This window comes from Rana temporaria, chromosome 3, assembly GCF_905171775.1.
Source record: "Rana temporaria chromosome 3, aRanTem1.1, whole genome shotgun sequence".
In the NCBI taxonomy this organism is placed as follows: Eukaryota; Metazoa; Chordata; class Amphibia; order Anura; family Ranidae; genus Rana; species Rana temporaria.
Window position 1 is genome coordinate 464565403 of NC_053491.1, and position 23968 is coordinate 464589370.

At 47.4% G+C, this 23968-nt stretch overlaps 1 protein-coding gene across 1 annotated transcript; it reads left to right on the forward strand.

Annotated features, from left to right (window-relative positions):
• The first annotated feature begins 3272 nt into the window (after positions 1-3272).
• On the forward strand, positions 3273-23263 carry LOC120930620 (extracellular calcium-sensing receptor-like). Its single transcript, XM_040341796.1, has 6 exons — positions 3273-3283; positions 6424-6718; positions 8721-9665; positions 17811-18038; positions 18119-18242; positions 22175-23263. The coding sequence occupies exons 1-6, from the start codon at positions 3273-3275 to the stop codon at positions 23179-23181; spliced, it is 2610 nt and encodes an 869-aa protein (XP_040197730.1). The 3' UTR covers positions 23182-23263.
• The last annotated feature ends 705 nt before the right edge of the window (positions 23264-23968 follow it).

Sequence of the window (23968 nt, forward strand, 5' to 3'; positions counted from 1 at the left end):
GTGGTTTTCGTTCAGTAAAGTCCATTAATTCCAAAATCAAATGTTAAAAGCAAATAAAATCGTTTAAAAAGACAAACCAATGTTCTGAAAATGTTCTCTTTTCCTAAGAATTTTCGTTCAAAATTCTATCCATCTATTTCCAGCATTCTTCCCACTGACTAGCCCAGGGCCATCTTAATGCGTGGGCATTCCAGGGCACTGCCCAGGGGCCCCAGGTACATGGGGGGCCCCCACAATAATCTTGCATTGCACCATACTTGACAATTGTCCCAGATTTTCTGGGAGAGTCGTGCTTTTTACTAAACTGTCCCGATATGGTTGTGTCCCGGGAAGCGTCCCATAACCTATACTGTGCCCTCCTGACCCCCCCCTGTACTGTGTCCTCCTGACCCCCTCCTGTACTGTGTCCTCCTGACCCTCCTGTACTGTGTCCTCCTGATCCCCTCCTGTACTGTGTCTTCCTTACCCCCTCCTGTACTGAGCCCTCCTGACCCCCTCCTGTACTGAGCCCTCCTGACCCCCTCCTGTACTGTGCCCTCCTGACCCCCTCCTGTACTGTGCCCTTCTGACCCCCTCCTGTACTGTGCCCTCCTGACCCCCTCCTGTACTGAGCCCTACTGAACCCCTCCTGTACTGTGCCCTCCTGACCCCCTCCTGTACTTTGTCCTCCTGACTCCCTCCTGTACTGAGCCCTCCTGACCCCCTCCTGTACTGAGCCCTCCTGACTCCCTCCTGTACTGAGCCCTCCTGACCCCCTCCTGTACTGAGCCCTCCTGACCCCCTCCTGTACTGAGCCCTCCTGACCCCCTCCTGTACTGTGTCCTCCTGACCCCCCCTGTACTTTGTCCTCCTGACTCCCTCCTGTACTGAGCCCTCCTGACCCCCTCCTGTACTGAGCCCTCCTAACCCCCTCCTGTACTGTGTCCTCCTTACCCCCTCCTGTACTGTGCCCTCCTGACCCCCTCCTGTACTGTGCCCTCCTGACCCCCCCCCCTGTACTGTGCCCTCCTGACTCTCCCCTGTACTGTGTCCTCCTGACACCCTCCTGTACTGTGTCCTCCTGACCCCCGCCCCCCCCCCCCCCCCCCCCGTACTGTGCCCTTTGTGCTGACTAGTCTTTGATTTATGGAATGTTTTCCTTTTGTAAAATCGATTTTATTGAAATTAATAATGAATATATGTTTAATTCTATCAACTATGCATCCTATGCATTAAGGTGAAAAAATACCTGGCAGTGACCGGCCCCCCAGCCCCCCGTTTTACTTACCTGAGCCCTGGAATTTCCCCCACCGGAGACGCGCTCTTCCTCTGCCCGGGGTTCTCGCCTCTTGATTGGATAGCTTGATAGCAGCGCAGCCATTGGCTCCCACTGCTGTCAATCAAATGCAATCACGTGAGCACCAGGGGGCGGGGCTGAGTCCTACATTCGGCATCTATGGACTCGGGAGTGTGCCCACAAGGTAACCCCCCGTAACTTCTCCTAGGGGGTTATACAATGTGTTATACAAAAGTTTTAGGAGGGGGGTGGAGTGTGGCGAACAGGAGGTAAAAAATGTCCCAGTGTCAGTAGAATTGAACAATGTCTTAGACTTGGTGGTCAGAGGGACTAAGAAAATAACATGGTGCCGGTGACTGGTTCCTGTAAGGACTGCGCAGGCGCAATCCTTGCCGACGGAAATCTTCGAACCTCAGCCGGCATCCAGGCTCATTCTTTAACATCCCCGTGGATTGGAGGATGTTATAAAAAAAACAGGAGGCGGAGCTAGCCGACTGGCCACTTTCCTCAAATTTCATGTCGCCCTGGATGCCGGCCGAGGTTTGGAGATTTCCGTCGGCAAGGATTGCGCATGCGCAGTCCTTACAGGAACCATCTCGATAGCCGGAACCATATCGTCAGATCACCGGTGGTCAGTAGGAGAAGGAGTAGTGCCTATACCCATGATAGTGGTATCATTGGGAAGAATAGTGACCATCATTATTGCCAGTGGGAGGTTAGTGTCCCATCATTGGTATCAGTGGGAAGAAGAGTGTCCCATCATTGGTGTCAGTGAGAGGAATAGTGCCCCATCATTGGAGTCAGTGGGGGGAATAGTGCCCCATCGTTGGCATCAGTGGGAGAAATAGTGCCTCATCATTGGTATCAGTGTGAGGAATAGTCATAAATCATAAATTGTGGCCCGAGAAATATTGCTGAAACCTGACGTGGGCTGCAATCACGGTTTACATATGTTTGCTGAACCTACACTTGCATTTGCGTCCAAGTGCACGGGGGGGGTAGTGCCTTTAGTTTTTTTCATTAATTTATTTATTTTCTTTAAATGTACTTTTTATTTACATACTACTACTACCTAAAATACTACTACTACTTTACTTAAAAAAAAAATTGAACTTTATTGCCCCCTTGTGATAGCTTTGAGCAGGTGACACGTCCTCTTTATAGAGAAACCAGGGGTCTATTAGACCTCCAATGTCTCCCCTGCCTTCCATTGCAGCTAATCAAGCACACACCAAGCTTGCTTAGCTGCTTCGCTTGCTGTAACAGCCAGGAAATGACAGCTCTGAAACCGGATGTGAGGAAATCCTTGTTGCTTCTGGATTCATTCATCACAGAGGAGATAAGGGAATGGATGTTCCTCAATCTCCTCTTTGGGCAACCGACCTGACTGCATACAGTGGTGCCAGGCTCTCTGGTGGACCTCCAATGTATTTCTCTGTTCCTCCATGTGCGGCCGGCGTCCTGTCCAGCAGGGATCTTCTGGTATTCGAGCGGAATCCAAAGCGAGGCTTGGGACACAACTGGTGGGTCACAGAGAGGGCTGGAACACAGTGAACGACGGGATGACGTCACATACGTGAATGCAACGCATTTCAGAGCATGCGCACCAGGGGGATACTGATAGTGCTCGCTCCTTTGTCAAGCTGCTTTTGTCAAGTTCCTGAACATGTGACCACTGTAACAGCGAATCACAGTGGTCATATGATTGGCCGGCATCCCTGGTGTAAAGACACATTTGAAGGGACACTGTGGCTTGCCAGGAACAGGTTAAGTAAAACAAGGACACGTCTATGAACCCAGTAATCTTACGGCAGATAAATCAATTGCTCTACGACGCCCTAATCAACCCCTCAGTAAAATCTGCTGTAACCTTCACTATTATTATTTGATTTGCAGAATTTGATTATGGAAAGTTAATGTACAACTACACAGGCTGCATATAGCACCAACATATACTGTACACAATGTCAGGGACACTGCTAATAATATATCAAGCATGGTTCAGATGTATGTGATCGCCCTCCATCCCCTTCTGTATACTGCTCTCCGCTGTAAACTAAATATTCACCTCAACCAATGTTAAAGTAGACCTGCCATCAGATACTGATTTACGCATTCTAGGTGTAAATCAGCGTACACGCCCCTAGCGGTCAGCGTAAATAGACAGCTAAGATACGACAGCGCCGGCGGTCATATCTTAGCTACATTTAAGCGTATCTCAATTTGAGAATACACTTAAATATACAACGGCGCAGATTCGGAGTTACGACGGCGTAACTACTGATACGCCGTCGTATCTCTACGTGAATCTGGCTATAGCTCTTTAATTAAGTATTTGAAATATCCTGGTGATCAGAAGAAGGTGAAGGGGCCTGGTGATGGCTTGGTCAATTATGTATAGCAATGTGTACTTGTAGTGTCCTGTGGAAGGAGGAACGCTAATATTGCTCCAAGCGAGTGAATGTAGCACCAGATCCCACAGGCTTAGGCAAAGAACAAGGCAATGGTGTCTGCATGCAGTGTCTTTTGTGGTATCAGGGTGGGCAAGTGCCCGCTCACCAGTTCCTCAACCAATGTTAAAGTAGACCTGACATCAGATATGTGCTTATGACACTAACTGATTAATCCTTCAGTGGGGGGAATATGTTGTAGTCTCTCAGAAGAAAGAGGCCTTTGGTCTTCAGCTAGCTCTTTAATGAAGTACTTGAAATATCGTGGGGATCAGAAGGAGGTGAAGTGGCCTGGTTGATGGCTTAGTCAACTATGTATAACAATGCGTACTTGTAGTGTCCTGTGGAAGGAGGAACACTAATACTGCTCCAAGCGAGTGAATGTAGCACTTGATCCCACAGGCTTAGGCAAAGAACAAGGCAATGGTGTCTGCATGCAGTGTCTCCTGTGGTATCAGGATGGGCAAGTGCCCGCTCACCAGTTCCAACGATTCTTGATACTGGAAAATAGAAGGGTCTCCACATTAGGCCTCGAGGAAGCCTTGCTCAAAGGATAATGCAGTCCGGTGGCACACTGCACGACAGTTCCACTGAACTGGGTGTGGATGTGTGAAGGTTAGCCTCCAAGCTGCCGCAGGACAGTCAGAAGTAGCTGGCAGAGGGTGCTCCTGCACCCTCATGCGATGACTCTCTCTCTCTCTCTCCATCGCACAGGCCACGACTCGGCCACAGCACGCACTGACACAGAGTCGCTTGCTAGCAGTTCCAGGCTGGAGTCCCAAGAGAGAGATTCCACCCACACACAGGCCTTTTATCACCTCTCCCAGCATCCTGTTCCTCTCTTTCAGCCAACTGGTATTTGTAGTTCAAAACCGTCCAGCTGAATCCAGATTTTGACTCCCTAGACTACACGTTCCAAAGTTGCTTTTCTTTACTCCTAGGACTCAGTCACTCTATTTTCAGGATATGACAACACAGAGTCCCAGGTTGAACACTAGGAGAGAATAGCTTTCAATAAAGTCCAGTTACAGTTTGTATCTAAGCTAGTGTCGTCTAGTATCTTGGGTGCAATATTCATCTATAATACCTGATTCCTGGGTCCAGACTGGAGGAAGCTGTATATTGACGGAAGCACCCAAGCTGGGTGCTGGACTATTCCGTCACCAACCTTTTTTGTGGCAGGTCACATGATCCCGCTGAAAAAGGCCACTGCCATCAGGGAATACCATTTCCATGAAGGGGTGTACTTGGCCAGCAATAATATTTAGGTAGGTGGTACATGCCAAGTAACATTCACATGAATGGAAGAATGCCAGGTTTCCCAGCAGAACATTGTCCAATGCATCACACTGACTCTGCTGGCTTTTCTTCTTCCCGCACTGCATCCTGGTGCCATCTTTTCCCCGGGTAAATGCCATCCACAAGAAGTAAAAGAAAATGTGATTGCTCAGACCAGGCCACCTTCTTCCATTGCTCTGTGGTCCAGTTCTGATGCTCATATGCCCATTGTAGGTGCATTGGCACCCTGACCGATGCATTGGCACCCTGACCGATCTGTGGCTACACAGCCCCATACACAACAAACTGTGATGCCCATTTTTTCTGCTTTCCACACATCAGCTTCAAGGACAATGGGCCAGATTCTCAAAAGAGTTACGCCGGTGTATCTACTGAAACACCGGCGTAATTCTAAATTCCCGCCGGCGTATCATTGTTTTGTATTCACAAAACAAGATACGCCGGAATTAGGCTAGGATCCGACTGGTGTAAGTCACTTACACCGTCGGATCCTAAATGCAATACAACGCTGACCGCTAGGTGGCGTTTATGTTCAGGTCTCATTTGACTATGCAAATGAGCCTGATACGCCAATTCCTGAACGAATTTGCGTCGCGTACGTCGTTTCCGTAAGCGTAAGGTTACCCCTGCTATATGAGGGGTAACCTTACGCCAGTCCGCCGTATGCCATGTTAAGTATGGCGTTGGGTCCGCGTCGGCTTTTTCTGTCTTGTTCTTGAATACGACTTTACGTCAATGACGCTCACGTTGGCGTTATTGGCGTTTTCCGTCGTGAGCTGGAGCATGCGCACTGGGCTATTTTTCAGCCCGGCGCATGCGCAGTTCAATCGGCGCGGGGGCGAGCTTAATTTGAATACTAGCCGCCCCCTTTGAATTATGTGGCCATACGCCGGGCCATTTACACTACGCCGCTGCAAATTACGGAGCAAGTGTTTGGGGAATACGGCACTTGCTCCTGTAAGTTGTGGCGGCGTAGTGTAAATAGCTTACGCGACGCCGCCGCAGGATGTACGAGAATCTGGCCCAATATGTTTACTTCCTGCCTAATATATTCCACCCACTTTCAGATGCCATTGTAATCAATGCTACCCACTTAACCTGTCAGTAGCCATAAAATTATGGCTGATCTGTGGATATGTGCTGCAAAAGTGCAACATGTCTTATTTTCTTTCAGCACACACCAAAACAGTGTGAACTAAAGACATAAGAAATAGGGAAAATTGCCATTTTGTTGTGTTGTACTTGGATGGGCAACGCTTCCCAACACAATCCAACATTGTTGGTGTGAATGAGCCCATAAGGTGAACTTTAAACACTATACGCAATATGACAAATGTTTTTAAAAAAATGATGTGTTATTTATTTTCCTGATAGCGTCATCTTTCTCTCCTCCGCCAGGTTCAGTTTTCGTTCCTTCCGCTGGATTCTGGCGTTCCTCTTTGCAGTGGAAGAAGTGAATGGCACTCCTGAAGTGCTAACAAATTTGACCCTGGGGGCTGCAGTGATAGACTCTTGTAGTGATGCCAAAGTAGCCCTAGGGGGAGCATCATGGCTTCTATCAGGAGGTCCAGGAGGGCCTTTAAGTTATCGCTGTTGGGGCCCACCGCCATTGCTGTCCGCGGTGCTCGGAGATGCAGGGGAAGACTCGGCACTCAGTTTGGCCAGCATTCTGGGACTCCATAATTACCCCCAGGTAAGGCACAGCTGATGTCTTAAAATGTACAGTATTCCAAACTATAAACTGTTTTCTAGCTTGTTTTGCTGTTGGAAAGTTCCCCTCACTTCTTGTATGGTAACATTAAAATCCTGACGTGGATTTCCTTTAGGGTAACAGGTAACAGAATGGCCCAGTTAAAGTCCAGACCTAAATCCAGTTGAGAATCTGTGGCAAGACTTGAAAATTGCTGTTCACCGACGCTCTCCATCCAATCTGACAGAGCTTGAGATATTTTGCAAAGAAGAATGGGCAAAGATGTCCTCTCTAGATGTGCAAAGCTGGTAGAGACATCCCCAAAAAGACTTGCAGCTGTAATTGCAGTGAAAGGAGGTTCTACAAAGTATTGACTCAGGGGGACGCCATACAAATGTACCCCCCACACTTTTCACATATTTATTTGTAAAAAAAGATTTGGAAAGCCATTTATCATTTTCCTTCCACCTCACAATTATGTACCACTTTGTGTTGGTCTATCACATAAAATCCCAATAAAATACATTTACGGGTTTGGTTGTAAAATGACAAAATGTGGAAAATTTCAAGGGATATGAATACTTTTTCAAGGCACTGTAAATTAATCAGTGTGGCCCAGATTCACAGAGTGTGGGCGCACATTACGCCGCCTTAGAGTAACCACTGTACGCTACGCCAACGCAGCGCAGAGAGGCAAGCATGGAATTTAGCAAGCCAGTGCTCCCAACGCTGCGCCAGCGTGGCGTGGGTTTCGAAGGCGTACGCCGGCGTAGGTGGGAGTGGGTGTGACCCATGCAAATGAGGCGTGACCCCATGCAAATGATGGGCTGAGCGCCAGACAGATACGTATCACGAACCGCGCATGCGCCGTGACGTGGACGCATCCCCCTGCGCCTGCTCACAACCACGTCGGAACAACTGCCTAAACTACGCCGGATCACTGCGTACGGCGTGAACGTAAACTACGCCCAGCCAGACACACGTCCAACGTAAAATACGCCGGCTTGTGTTCCCTGGTGCAGACCTTTGCATGTCTGCTGCTGGGTTGCGCCTCCTTTATGGGGAATAACTTTACGCTGGACGTACAACTTACGAGCACCTCGCGTAGCCTACGTCGGGCGCACGTACGTTCGTAAATCGCTGTATTTCCCTCATTTGCATGTTTGAATGGCTAATCAATGGGAGCGGCACCATGCACCCAGCCTAAATGTGCGCCCACCCTACGCCGTGTAAGCAAGCTACTTCGGCGGGGTGTAGCCTTAGGCGCATATCTGTTTGTGGGTCTGGCGCACAGATACGACGGCGCACATTTGCACTTACGTCGGCATAACTTGTTATACGTCGGCGTAAGTGCTTTGTGAATCTGGGCCTGTGTGTTTAGAATCACTTTATGGTCAAAATGTAAATAATTTAATAAATGACATATGCCCGGTACACGCGATCAAAAAATCCGACAAGAAAAGTCTGATGTGAGCTTTTGAACGGAAATTCCGACCGTGTGTATGCTCCATCGGACTTTTGCTGTCGGAATTTCCGCCAACAAAAATTTGAGAGCTGGGTCTCAAATTTTCAGATGGAAAAAATTCCAATCGGAAATTCCGATCGTGAGTAGCAATTCCGACGTGCAAAATTCCGCCGCATGCTCGGAAGCAATTCGCTGCATGCTCGGAAGCCTTGAACTTCATTTTTTCAGCTTGTCGTAGTGTTGTACGTCACCACGTTCTTGATGGTCGAAAGTTCAGAGAACTTTTGTGTGACCGTGTGTATGCAAGCCAAGCTTGAGCGGAGTTCCATCGGAAAAAAACCAGCCCTGGTTTTTCCGATGGAACTCCGCTCAAGCTTGGCTTGCATACACACAGTCACACAAAAGTTCTCTGAACTTTCGACCGTCAATGGAAAATCCGATCGTGTGTACGCGGCATAAGAAGAGTTTAGGTTGGGTTGGGTTTTGCATCATAGCCAAAAACGTCAATATTGAAGATTATTGGATTGTTTACTCTTACAGATCAGTTACTTCACCCCTCCAGCCAAGCTCAGCAATCATTTCCTGTACCCCTCAACCCTAAGTGTTGCGCCAACGGTCTCTTCACAAGCTAAAGGCCTTGCTCGGCTCCTTCAAGCCTTTGGCTGGTCATGGGTAGGTGTCCTCTCTCAGGAAACTAGTGCTTCCACCATGGGCCAGACATTTAGAGAAGAGCTGCAGGCCACAGGAGCATGCCTAGCCTTTTGGGAAAGTGTTCCTTCTTCCGCAAAAGAGGTCAATAGCGTGGCAGCCATCATTAGACAGTCAACGGCAAAGGTGGTGGTTGTCTTCTCCCTTGAAGCCTACTTGAATCCAGTTTTGTTGGAGCTGGCACGCAATGGAGACAGTAAAGACAGAATTTGGTTATCCGCTGATGCTTGGTCTACATCTGCAAGACTAGTGGGTCCTTGGCTAGCCCATTTTCTACGAGGTTCTCTAGGGCTTGTTCTCCGTAACGGGGCTGCTCCAGGTTTAAGCAGATTTGTATTTGGATTAAATCCTAACCAATTCAACAATCATTCACTGTTTTTGGAGTTCTGGGAGGAAGCATTTAGCTGCCAATGGCCCCCAGATGGGAACCATTCATCTCTGCTTCCAAATAATGATTATAATGAATCTTCGACAGCATCTGTGAACGTATCTTCAGTTATCAATACAGCACTGCATGCTACTTCTCTCAATAATATGTCTAATTCAACATTTACCTCACCGCCTCCGTCTTCTGCAAAGACATTATGCACAGGACTGGAGGATGCTGCTTCTCTACAGATATTCTCAGATATCAATGACCTCCGAGTAACATATAACGTCTACAAAGCAGTGAAGATGGTTGCCGAAGCTCTCCATGACATGGCTACTTGTCAGAACATGAACGGATCCTTGGATAGAAGTCATTGTGTAGACATTCAACATTTTCAGCCATGGCAGGTTAGGTTGCTATATATTGGTTTTATATAAGGAACACATTTAAAGCTTAAAGTGGAGGTTCTCCCGAAAAAAAAAATTTAAGATTAGATTCATGCTCATTTTGTCTAGGGGGCGTTCCTTCTTGATTGACAGTCTTCCGACAGGCTTCCGACGGTCGCATCTATCGCGTCACGAGTAGCCGAAAGAAGCCGAACGTCGGTGCGGCTCTATATGGCGCCTGCGCACCGACGTTCGGCTACTTTCGGAAAATCGTGATGCGATGGATGCGACCGTCGGAAGCCTGTCGGAAGCCTGTCAATCAAGAAGGAACGCCCAGACCCGAAGACCATACCCGGAAGCGGCGGAAAAGATCGCTCTCTAAAACGGTAAGTACTGCTTTGTTTTTAAAAAAACACCCGATTCCCCTAGACAAAATGAGCCTCAATCTAATCTTAAAAAAAAAAAAAATTTCGGGAGAACCTCCACTTTAAAGAGGATGGGGCAGATCCACAGAGAGAGTACGCCGGCGTATCTACTGATACGCCGGCGTACTTTCAAATTTCCCTCATCGTATCTTTGTTTTGTATCCTCAAACCAAGATACAACGGCATCTGGGTTAGATCCGACAGGCATACGTCTTCGTACGCCTTCGGATCTTAGATGCAATACTTTGGCGTCCGCTGGGTGGCGTTCACGTCGTTTTCCGCGTCGAGTATGCAAATTAGCTATTTCCGACGATCCACGAACGTACGAGCAGCCGTCGCATTTTTTTACGTCGTCTCTAGTCGGCTTTTTTCGGCGTATAGTTAAACCTGCTATTTCGTGGCGTACTCAATGTTTTTTTTTTTTTTTGTTTCATAAAGTTTTATTTGGAGCTTATATAAAATAATGACAGAATAACAAAGTGAATCATTCACAATAACAAAAACACGACATAGGGTTACAATGTCGAGAAATAACAATACTAATGGTGTCTTACATTACAATCCTTTGATAGCGTGTAATCATTAAACAGAGAGATCCGTAAAAAAAAAGGGAAAACAAAGCCAAGAAGGTATGAACATTGTAAACCGTAGAATTCACCATAGAGAAGACTCACTTTTTGTTAGATTTTTAACTATTTCAACCAGTAGGTAAGATGTTGCAGTGGGTATTGCCTTAGGCCGGGTACACACGAACAAACATGTATGGTGAAAGCGGTCCGTCGGACCGTTTTCACCATACATGTCTGCCAGAGGGCTTCTGTACGATGGTTGTACACACCATCGTACAGAAGTCCGCGCGTAAACAATACGCGGGGCGTGTCCGCGGTGTCGCCGCGTCGATGACGCGGTGTCGCCGCGACAATGACGCAGCGACGTGGGCGGCCCGCCTTTAAAATGCTTCCACGCATGCGTCGAAGTCATTCGACGCATGCGAGGGACGGCGGGCGCCTGGACATGTACGGTAGGTCTGTACTGACGACCGTACATGTCTGAGCGGGCAGAATTCCAGCGGACTGTTTTAAAACAAGTCCAGGAATATTTGTCTGCTGGGAAAAGGCCCGGCGGGCAAATGTTTGCTGGAATTCGGCCCGCTCGCGCCCACACACGACCGAACATGTCTGCTGAAACTGGCCCGCGGACCAGTTTCAGCAGACATGTTTGGTCGTGAGTATGGGGCCTTAGGGGTTGAAAGGAGGTAGTAGAGGGGTGGGGGAAGGAAGGGGGAAAGGGAGAAAGAGAAAGAAAAAAAAAAAAAAAAGGGGGAAAAAAAAAAAGGGAGGAGGAGAGGAAGCATATTATGGTATTTCTGAATTAGGATAGTTTATTACCGAGTTCTTCTATTTTTTCTATATTGTCCTTGCAACGTCATTTAGCGCAATGCACGGCGGGAAATTTAGGAACGGAGCATGCGCAGTTCGTTCGGCGCGGGGACGCGCTTCATTTAAATGAAACACGCCCCCTACTCGCCGATTTGAATTACGCGCCGTTACGCCATGAGAGATAGACTACGCCGCCGTAACTTACGGCGCAAAATCTTTATGGATTCGAACCAAAGCCGGGTAAGTTACGGCGGCGTAGCGTATCTCAGATACGCTGCGCGGGTGCAGATCTCTGTGGATCTGCCCCGATGTAAATTAGACATGTGTGGTTCCTTTACTTCCGAATTCAAATTCAAATTCGAATTTCAAAAATTAGAATAGTACCGAATTCAAACAAATCCGAAATAACAAAAACATTTTTGGACAAAATTCTAATTCGAGTAGTTTTCCAAATAGTTTTCGAATTCGAATAGTTTTCCTATTTCCAAAGAGAATAAAATCGAATAGACAATAAAGGAATAGAATAGAAAAAAAAATGTTTTTTTTTTCTATTCTATTCCTTTATTTTCTATTCTATTTTATTCTTTTTGGAAAATGGAAATCTTTTTAAATTTGAAAACTATTTGTGTATGAGGCTTAAGAGCGGGACAGTTTAGGTTAGGTCACAGGGGCAAAAAGAATAAGTGTGCTATGTCTTAAAGTGCACTTATTCTTTAACCACTTACCGTATATACTCAAGTATAAGTCGAGTTTTTCAGCACATTTTTTTTGTACACTAGATGGCCGCCGTCTGACTGCAATGCATGACACAGGCTGATCAGGTAAGGCGACAGTGAGGCTGCAATGGGCACAGTGAGGCATGCAATGGGCGCAGTGAGGCATGCAATGGGCGCAGTGAGGCATGCAATGGGCGCAGTGAGGCATGCAATGGGCACAGTGAGGCATGCAATGGGCACAGTGAGACATGCAATGGGCACAGTGAGGCATGCAATGGGCACAGTGAGGCATGCAATGGGCACAGTGAGGCGTCAATAGGCACAGTGAGGCATGCAATGGGCACAGTGAGGCTACAAATGGGCACAGTGAGGCTACAAATGGACACAGTGAGGCATGCAATGAGCATAGTGAGGCTGCAATGGGCACAGTGAGGCATGCAATGGACACAGTGAGGCATGCAATGGACACAGTGAGCCATGCAATGGAAACAGTGAGGCATCAATAGGCACAGTGAGGCATACAATGGGCACAGTGAGGCATACAATGGGCACAGTGAGGTGTGCAATGGGCACAGTGAGCCGTGTAATGGGCACAGTGAGGCATGCAATGGGCACAGTGAGGCATCAATGGGCACAGTGAGGCTGCAGTTGGGCACAGTGAGGCTACACATGGGCATTGTTGACCCTCTTTTCCACTTACAGTATCTGCTGCATTCTCACCCTAGGCTTATACTCAAGTCAATACGTTTCCCCATTTTTTTTGTGGTAAAATTAGGTGCCTCGGCTTTTGTACACTAGATGGCCACCATCTGACTGCAATGCATGACATGGGCTGATCAGGTATGGCACAGTGAGGCTGCAATGGGCACAGCGAGGCATGCAATGGGCACAGTGAGGCATGCAATGGGCACAGTGAGGCATGCAATGGACACAGTGAGACATCAATGGGCACAGTGAGGCATGCAATGGACACAGTGAGGCATCAATAGACACAGTGAGGCATGCAATGGGCACAGTAAGGCTGAAATGGGCACAGTGAAGCATGCAATGGACACAGTGAGGCATGCAATGGACACAGTGAGGCATGCAATGGACACAGTGAGGCATGCAATGGACACAGTGAGGCATGCAATGGACACAGTGAGGCATGCAATGGACACAGTGAGGCATGCAATGGACACAGTGAGGCATGCAATGGGCACAGTGAGGCATGCAATGAGTACAGTGAGGAATGCAATGGGCACAGTGAGGCATGCAATGGGCACAGTGAGGCATGCAATGGGCACAGTGAGGCTACAATTGGGCACAGTGAGGCTGCAAATGGGCAATGCATTCTCACCCTAGGCTTATACTCGAGTCGATAAGTTTTCCCATTTTTTTGTGGTAAAATGACTGTAGGTGCCTCAGCTTATATTCGGGTCGGCTTATACTCAAGTAATATACGGTAAATACCGGGGAAATTCTTTTATTTTTCACACACAATGAAAAATCTGTATTTTTTTGCTAGAAAATTACGTAAAACCTGCAAACATTATATTTTTTTGAAAGCAGAGGCCCTGGAGAATAAAATGGTGGCCATTGAATTTTTTTATATCACATGATATTTGCGCGCCCGTTTATCAAATGCAGATTTTCAGAAAAAATACTAACATTCATTTTGGTGCACACGCACACACTATAAAATACCCAATTTTTGGTAAAATATGTCATCTCAAGTTATTTCACGTAAATAGATGGCAAACTTGTCAAAACTCAAATTTCCATGCACCCAAGACAATTTAAAAACTTTTACAGGTTATCATTGTAGACTTAATCATAAATGATGGCACTAGAATTATTGCTCTCACTCTGACATTTGTGGCTATACAGTACCTCACATGCTTGGTACAATCACTGGCCCAGATTCTCAAAGGAGATACGACGGCGTATCTCCAGATACGCCGTCATATCTCTGAGTCTGGGCGGTCGTATCTATGCGCCTGATTCTTATGCCGGGTACACACGAGATGATTTATCCGCGGATACGGTCCACCGGACCGTTTCCGCGGATAAATCCTCTGAGGATTTCGATCCGCTGGATTGTACTCACCATCGGATCGAGATCCGCGCCGAATTTACACCGCGGTGACGTGTCGCGCCGTCGCCGCGATGATGACGCGGCGATGTGCGCGACGCTGTCATATAAGCAATTCCACGCATGCGTCGAATCATTACGACGCATGCGAGGGATGGGTTCGGACAGATCGGTTACGCATAGATTTCTATTAGATCCGACCGGCGTAAGTTACGCCGTCGGATCTTAACTGCATATTTACGCTGGCCGCTAGGGGCGTGTACGCTGATTTACGGCTAGAAATATGTAAATCAGCTAGATACGCGAATTCACGAACGTACGCCCGGCCGACGCAGTACAGTTACGACGTTTACGTTAGGCTTTTCCCGGCGTAAGTAACTTTACGCCGGGAAAAGCCTAACGTAAACGTCGTAACTGTACTGCGTCGGCCGGGCGTACGTTCGTGAATACCCTGCTATATGGTGGCGTACATGCAGCGTACCAATGTTAAGTATGGACTTTGTTCCCGCTTCGAATTTTGAATATTTTACGTCGTTTGCCTAAGTCGTCCGTGAATGGGGCTGGTCGTAATTTACGTTCACGTCGAAACCAATACGTCCTTGGGGCGTACTTTGGAGCAATGCACACTGGGATATTCCACGGACCGCGAATGCGCCGTTCGTGAAAACCGTCAATCACGTTGGGTCACAAGTTATTTACATAAAATACGCCCCCCTGTTTCAAATTTGAATTAGGCGAGCTCACGCCGGCCTATTTACGCTACGCCGCCGCAACTTACAGAGCAAGTGCTTTGAGAATACAGCACTTGCCCGTCTAAGTTGCGGAGGCGTAACGTAAATCGAATACGTTACGCCCGCGCATAGATACGCCGATCTACGAGAATCTGGCCCGCTGTGTGCATATGTGTGCAGGACCTATGTGCAGACGGGGCGCTGTTACATTTTTTAATTATATTTATTTATTTTAATATAAAAAAAGGAGACTAGCAAGCCCCTCTGTGTGAAGCCATCCTGTCCACTTACTATGGTCCCAAAGGAACAGGAGAGCCCGGAAACCACCGCGAGCAGCAGCGGGGAGGTAGAGGAAAAGGTGGCCCTTTTCTTTTTTCAGTGGCAGCAAGCACCCTTTAAAAGTGTGCAAAATCTTGAGGCACCCAAGGCTTAAATGTAAATAATTTCAATGTTTATTATCTATGGGAATTATCTATGGTGCACACAACCACCTTGATGAAACACCTTCACATCAAAACCCGCCATCACATCAGAAGTTTTCCATCAGATCAGAGGTCCCCCATTACATCAGAGCCCCCCTTTTACATCAAAGTCCCCCCTTCACATTAAAGGCCCCCCATAATATTAGAGCCCCCCCCTCCCCATCGTGTCACAGGCCCCCCATCACATTAGATGTTTCCCATCACATCAGAGGTCCCCCATCACCTCAAAGCCCTCCCTTTACTTCAGAGTCCCTCTCTTCACATTAAAGTCCCCCCATCATATCAGAGGTCCCCCCATCATGTCAGTGTCTGTCTTCCCATCACAGAGCTCTCCAATCACACAGTCCCTTATTAGAGAGTCCCACAGGTCCCCCATGACACTGTACCCCTCCATCACAGAGCCCTCCAATCACACACTTCCTTATTACAGAGCCCCACAGGTCCCCCATGACACTGTACTCCTCCATCTCAGAGCCCTCCATACACACAGTCCCTTATTACAGAGCCCCACAGGTCCCCCATGACACTGTACCCCTCCATCACAGAGCCCTCCAATCACACACTTCCTTATTACAGAGCCCCACAGGTCCCCCATGACACTGTACTCCTCCATCACAGAGCCCCAAAATCACACAATCTCCCTATCACAAAGCCTCCCATTCACACAGTCCCCTCTTCACATCAAAGCCGTACCTTTTTTTGCTCCAACAACAGGGCAAAGAACAGGAGGTGGAGGAGGTCTTGAGGAGATTGTCTTCTCCTGAAAGCTGGGGGTGGACTCTGCATGCCACCTGCCCTGAATCAGAGTCATGTGTTGATATGACTGGCTGTAATCTTCATAGCAAAGAATACCGCCGCCTGGGAAATGACAACTCATCATGCTAATCCAAGGCAAACTGGATCCAATGCTCACAGCACCCAGGGAATCCAAAATGGCACCCCGGGGGTGTTGTAGCACACTGGTTTAGAAACACTTTCTTAGAGAACAAACAAGTTCACAGTAAAAGCAGATGGAGAAGTCATGTATGGCCTGTTTTAAAAGTTGTTTACTACTTGCCACAGACTCCATAATATGCTAACAGTCTGGGTACAGGGGCACTTTAAAGGGGTTGTAAAGGTTTGAGTTGCACAGTGGAGGTCATACTTACCTCCACTGTGCAGTTTATTTTGCACAGGGTAGCCCCGAACCTCCTCTTCTCTGGTCCCTCGGCGGCTCTCACAGCTCCTCCCCGCATCAGATAACCCCCCTAGGAGAAGCGCTCTCCTGGGGGGGTTACTGTGCAGGCGTGCCCCTGAGTCCAGCATTCGGCGTCCATTAGGGTGACCACATTTCCAAACTACCATTCAGGGACACCCTCCTTTCCCAAAAATCAGCTTGTACTGTAACGAATCACAGCACAGTGATTGGACACATTTCTCCAATCACAAGCAGGGGGCGGGATTGTGCTCCTTCAGGCATTCCCAACCAGGACAAGTACTGTCAGTGAGTAAAGTGTTAATGTGGAGGCCTTATTTGGGGCATCAGATTGGCACGGGGGGGTGGCTGTGTCAGTCTCATTCCGGGACACTGTATTGTCCTGGAATGAATGTGCCCGAGACAGACCTGCAAAATGCGGGACTGTCCCGGGCAATCCGGGACACGTGGTCACCCTAGTGTCCATAGACATGAATGCCGGACTCGGCCCCACCCCCCCGGCGCCCACGTCATTGGATTTGATTGACAGCAGCGGGAGCCATGGGCATCCGCTGAATTTTTTTCAGGGGAGGGCATTATTTTAAGGTCATCCATGCTCGGTCCCTTTTTGACAATGTCATGAAGGGGAGGGGCTTAGTCATTATCACATAAAGCACAGGGGTGCAAAGGTTTGAGAAACCTGATGCAACTATCAAGCAACTAGCAACTTTGAATAACAATATCATAAAAAACGGAGCCCCCCCCCCCCCCAAGGAAATAACAACCCCCTCACCCTCTCTGTCAGCTGGAGCTAGAAGAGAGAGAAAGCGGCTCCAATTGGATTCGCCGTGCCGCCGCCTTGCTTCCTGCCCTCTGTTTTTCTCACGAGGATCATGGCACTGATTTCTAGGGGGGGCAAGCGCCCTCCCTTGCTCTATTTAGCGGACGCCCATGGCGGAAGCCAATGGCTTCGCTGCTATCAATCTTTCCAATCAAGAGCCGGGAGCCCGTGGAGAAAGGGACATCACATCTCCGCCGAGGAAAATACGGGGCTCAGGTAAGTAAAACGGGGGGCTGGGGGACCGGTGACAGGAGGGTTTACAAAGCCTTTAAGATCAGTATAACTATGAACTGTCTGTAAACTTGCCCTACTCTCTAATTCTTGCCTTTCTTCTACAATTACAGCTTCTTTACTACCTTAAGAAAGTGCGACTGAAAGGAAACATCGGAGATGACTTGTATTTTGACTCTCTTGGAAACGCACCTGTCATTTACGACATCATTAACTGGCAAGATGAACTGACAGGAAAAATCAGCTGGGTGCAAGTAGGGCGTTATAAAAGTGGCGCAGTGATGGGTCAAGATTTATTCATCAACAAAAGCGCCATTCGATGGGGAGAACACTTTGATCAGGTAAAACGTGACAAAAGTCCATTTCGTTTTCAGGATGACAATTTCAGAGCATTTTTTGACTAAGATTATATGTATTCTAGCCGCCTGATTCCGTATGTTCAGAAAATTGCTCTCCTGGATTTCGCAAAACCCCACGTCAAGATAAACCCCACTGTTGTTTTGACTGCGTGCCTTGTCCATCAGGAGCTTTCTCCAATAAAACAAGTAAGCTGCTTTAACCACTTCATTACTGGGCACTTAAACCCCCTTCCTGCCCCGACCAATTTTCAGCTTTCAGCGCTGACGCATTTTGAATGACAATTGCGCGGTCATACAACACTGTACCCAAATTATATTTTTTGCCCACAAATAGAGCTTTCTTTTGGTGGTATTTGATCATCTCTGTGATTTTTATTTTTTGCTCTATAAACAAAAACATAATGGGGTAGATTCAGGTACATTTGCGCTTTTTTTACGGAGGCGCAGGGCAACGTTTTTGCCCTGCGCCCCCGCAAATTTTCTGCGCTACCCGCGATTCACGGAGCAGTAGCTCCGTAAATTGCGTGGGCGCTCCGGCAAAATGCCCGGCGTAAGCGTGCACAATTTAAATGATCCCGTAGGGGGCGAGAATCATTTAAATTAGACGCGTTCCCGCGCCGATCGTAGAGCGCATGCTCCGTCGGGAAACTTTCCCGACGTGCATTGCGGCAAATGACGTTGCAAGGACGTCATTTGCTTCAAAGTGAACGTGAATGGCGTCCAGCGCCATTCACGATTCACTTACGCAAACTACGTAAAGTTCAAATTTCGCGACGCAGGAACGACGGGTATACGTAACATTGTCTGCCCCTGCTAATAGCAGGGCAGCCTTACGCGAAAACCGCCGTACGCAAACGACGTAAACTGCGTACGTAGGGCTCGCATAACGTTGTGAATCGGTGTAAGTATGCAATTTGCATACTATACGCTGAGCACAATGGGAACGCCACCTATCGGCCATCGCAAGAATGCAGCCTAAGATATGCGGGCATAAGAGCCTTATGCCACGCATATCTTAGGCTGCAGTCGGCGTAACGAGGTTCCTGAATCAGTAGGAATTCGTTACGCCGGCGCAAGTAATCAGTTGCGCTGCGTAACTATGGTTACGCAGGCGCAATTGCTCTCTGAATCCGGGCCACAGAAAATCTTGAAAAAAAAACACAATGGCCCGGATTCACAAAGCACTTGCGCCGACGTATCTCCAGATACGCCGTGTAAGTGCAAATATGCGCCGTTGTATCAATGCGCCGGACTCAGAAACCAAGATACGCCTGAAAATAGGCTTCATCCGATCGACCTAACTTGCCTACGCCGGCGTATTGTGGGCGCATATTTACGCTGGATGCATGTAGTGCTCCCATTGATTTTTCTATTCAAATATGGAAATGAGGCGAACGTACTTGCACCCGGCGCATAATATACGCGCTTTGCGTAAGTCATACGTCCGGCGTAAAGTTATTCCCCATATAGGAGGCGCAACCCATGCAAAGGTATGGACCAGGGAACACAAGCCGTCGTATCTTTTGTCGTTTACGTTGTACGTGAATATGACTAGGCGTAGATTACGTTCACGTCTTAGGCAGTGATCAGGTGTATCTTAGGGAGTAGTTCCCACATTATTCTGAACATGCGCACTGGATGCGTCCACGGGACGGCAGCATGCGCCGTTCGTTATTCGTAGCTTTATGGCGCTCGGCCCATCATTTGCATGGGGTCACGCCTCATTTGCATGGCTCACGCCCACTTCCACTTACGATGACTTACGCCTAAGAAACACAGCGCAGATTGGTGGCAAGTGCTTTGTGAATTCGGTGCTTGCCTCTCTGCGCTGCGTCTGCGTAGCGTAAACAAGATACGCTACGGCGGCATCTATATGCGCCGATGTATGTGAATCCGGGCCAATATTTTTTACTTTTTGTTATAATAATATCCCAATTTTTTTTTTTTTTCAATTTTTTTTTCCTCGGTTTAGGTCGATACGTATTCTTCTACATATTTTTGTTAAAAAAATAGCAATAAGCGTATATTGATTGGTTTGCGCAAAAGTTATAGCGCCTACAAAATAGGGGATAGATTTATGATTTATTTTTTATTTTTTACTAGTAATGGCGGCGATCTGCGATTTTTTTGTCAGACCTGCGATATTGCGGCAGACATTACGGACACTTTTGACACAATTTTGGGACCATTCACATTTATACAGCGGTCAGTGCTATAAAAATGATAACCCCTTCCCTGCCAGTCACATTTATACAGTTAACACTAGGGGGTGAGGAAGGGGTTAAATGTATTCCCTGGGTGTGTTCTAACTGTGTGGGGGAAGGGGACTGACTGGGGGAGGTGACCGATCTGTGTCCCTATGTACAAGGGACACAGATCAGTCTCCTCTCTCCCTGACAGGACGTGGGGCTCTGTGTTTACACACAGAGCTCCACATCCCTGCTGTCACCGCCAATCGCGGGTACTTGGCGGACATCGCGGCCGCCAGGCACGCGCATCGGCATCTCAGCGATGCACCGGGCACAGTGTTTCCCCACTACGCGCCCCCAGCAAGGCGCGGGGAATGCACATAAAAGGACGTCCAGGGACGTCCACTCGGCAGTTGAGAGTCGCGCTGTGGACGTCTTTCGTCTATAGCGCGGCTTTCAAGTGGTTAAAATCTTGCAGTGCCTCTGTCTTGTGTTTCAGAATATTCATACTACCAAGCATGTGCCTACTGAAATGGATTTTCCCTATGGGACAATGTGCTATACTAAATAATCCCTAAGTTCCACTGTTTTTAGGTATATTCAGTAGAAATGCTGTGACTGGTTTAGGCCAAGATTAAAGGGGTTGTAAAGGAAAAAAATCCCACTGAAAAAAAGTCCTGGGGCCAGATTCAGAGAGCTTTGCCTATCTCAGATACACTACGTCACCGTAAGTTTGAGCAGCAAGTTGTGTATTCACATAAAACTTGCGCTGAAACTTACGGCGGCACAGTGTAACTGGGCCTGCGTAAGCCTGCCTAATTCAAAATAGGCTGGTTGGGGTGTACTATGTAAAATAGTAGTGACCCCACGTTTTTGACATTTTTAACGAACGGCGCATGCGCCGTCCGTGGACGTATCCCAGTGCGCATGCTCCAAATGACGTCGGCAAATCGGCATGCTTTCAACGTGAACGTAAATTACGTCCAGCCCTATTCGCGAACGACTTACGCAAACGACGTAAAAATTTCAAAACTCGGCGCGGGAACGACGGCCATACTTAACATAGAATGCGCCGCACATACCCCTCATATAGCAGGGGTAACTTTACGCCGGAAAAAGCCAAACGCAAACAACGTAAAAAAAAGCGCCGGGTGGTCGTTCGTTTCTGAATCGGCGTAAATACTGATTTGCATATTTCTCGCGTAAACATACGGAAGCGCCACCTAGCGGCCAGCCACAAAATGCAGCCTAAGATACGATGGTGTAAGACACTTGCACCTGTCGGATCTTAGGGATATCTATGCGTAACTGATTCTCTGAATCAGACGCATAGATACGACCGACCGCACTCAGGCCCCGTACACACGTCCGAGAAACTCGACGGGCAAAACACATAGTTTTGCTCGTCGAGTTCCATGTGAAGCCGCCGAGGATCTCGGCGAGCCAAGTTTCCCCGTTGACTAACGAGGAAATAGAGAACATGTTCTCTATTTGGCCCGACGAGATCCTCGTCGGTTTCCTCGGCCGAAAGTGTACACACGGCCGGGTTTCTCGTCAGAATACGGCTCCGACCGAGTTTCTGGCTGAATTCTGCCGAGAAACTCGGTCGTGTGTACGGGGCCTCAGAGATACGACGGCGTATCTCTTTTCTGAATCCGGCCCCTGGTTACCACCAGTAGTACTAGACTAATAGCCAATTGACTTGGTGTGTTACTAAGAAAGTCTAGGCTGATTGTATATAAATTAACAGTTGTGCCCACCTGGCTCAGTTTTCTCTCAAACCTTTTATGGTCAATGAACAAGCCAACAAATTTTTGTGTTTTTTTTGTTGATATTTCAATTTATTTTAGGGCAATTACAATAACTAGTGTATAAATCCAAATTCCAATATGACACTACTACTGATTTTCATGCATTGTTTCCCCACAGATGCTGTTGACTGTTTTTATTGCCCAGAGGACCAGTGGCCAAATACTGCTCGGAACCAGTGTATGCTTCGGTTGGTGGAGTTACTAACCATCTCTGAACCCATTGGCATCTCCCTAGCTACAACATCCATCATTGGCTCCATCATACCCGCTCTTGTCCTACTGCTCTTTATTAAGAACCGAGAAACTCCTCTGATCCGTGCGAATAATTGTGCTCTTAGTTTCATTCTATTGGCTGCTCTCACTTTCTCCTTTCTTTGCCCCCTTCTACTCCTTGCTCCACCAGGAAAGCTCACCTGTTTTATTCAACAAGTCGCGTTTGGTGTGACCTTTACTCTCTGCATATCCTGCCTCTTGGCCAAGACAGTGATCGTTGTTTTGGCCTTCCGTGCCAATCACCCAGGTGGGTGCCTCAGAGTGCCAAAAGGACTATGGTGGCCTATACTGTTTGCCTTACACTGCACAGCCGTCCAAATAGTAATTTGCATCTCATGGTGCTTAGTAAACCCTCCATTTCCGGTACATGATACTAAAAGTATATTAGGAAAAATAGTCATCCAATGCAATGCCAGTCTTGGTTTTTGGTTCATGCTTGGCTACCTTGGACTACTGTCTTCTGTGTGTTTTGTGGTGGCATTCCTGGCCAGGAAACTACCTGGAGCCTTTAATGAGGCTACTCATATAACCTTCAGTATGCTGGTGTTTCTTAGTGTCTGGATATCCTTTGTTCCAGCCTATGTTAGCACACAAGGCAAGCTGTCTGTAGCAACAGAGATGTTTGCCATTTTATCCTCCAGTGCTGGTCTTTTGTTTTGCATCTTCTCACCCAAAGTCTATATCCTCTTGCTGCATCCCCAGCTTAATACCCGGGCTGTCGTTTCTGGTCATCAGAAGAGACAGACTATCAACAACATTCGAGTGGTACCACCACCGGGCAGAACAAATTCTAGAGAACTTTGCAGGGAAAAAAAAACACACAAGAATCTGAAAATGGTTTTATTTCAATAAAATGTAAACTTTAGAACATCACTCATTCCTAACTGTCTGTTGGGCAGCTTCTGAAACCTGAATAAAGTTTCTACTTATGCCGCGTACACACGATCGGAAATTCCGACAACAAAACCGTGTTTTTTTTCCAACTGAATGTTGGCTCAAACTTGTGTTGCATTGTGTACAGTCACACAAATCTTGTCGGAAATTCCGAACGTCATGAACACGGTAACGTACAAGACGAGCCGAGATCAATGAAGTTCAATAGGCAGTTCGGCTCTTCTGCTTCATTCTGAGCATGCACTTTTTTGTGTGCATCGGAATTGCATACAGACGATCGGAGTTTCCGACAATAATTTTTTTTGTCAGAAAATTTGAGAACCAGCTCTCAAATTTTTGTTGTCGGAAAATTCCAACAGCAAATGTCCGATGGAGCCTACACACGGTCGGAATTTCCGTCAAAAAGCTCCAATCGAACATTTGTTGTCGGAATTTCCGATCGTGTGTACGCGGCATTTGGCACACCAAAGCTAATATCTAAATAAAGCAAGGTAAAATGACCTCAGATAAGAATAGATTTATTCCCACCAAAAAATCTGTTTACAAAATGTAAATAAATGGATTGTTGGATGGTGGGAGGGAACAGCATAAAGCTGTAATGTCAGAGCTGAAGTCACGTTTTCATAATATAAAGTATATCTAAAACAGTGAGGCTTTATAATTGTTAAGGTTTTTATTGCTGCATACTGCATAGGAGATTCATCCTATTTGATCCGATGACCATTGTCATCATGATAAAAGCAAG

Bases quoted from the DNA above. Each gene is read 5' to 3' on its own strand.
- LOC120930620 (XM_040341796.1), top strand. The intron at 9,666-17,810 runs GTTAGGTTGCTA...CTACAATTACAG, and splicing joins AACATTTTCAGCCATGGCAG to CTTCTTTACTACCTTAAGAA. The intron at 18,243-22,174 runs GTAAGCTGCTTT...GTTTCCCCACAG, and splicing joins AGCTTTCTCCAATAAAACAA to ATGCTGTTGACTGTTTTTAT.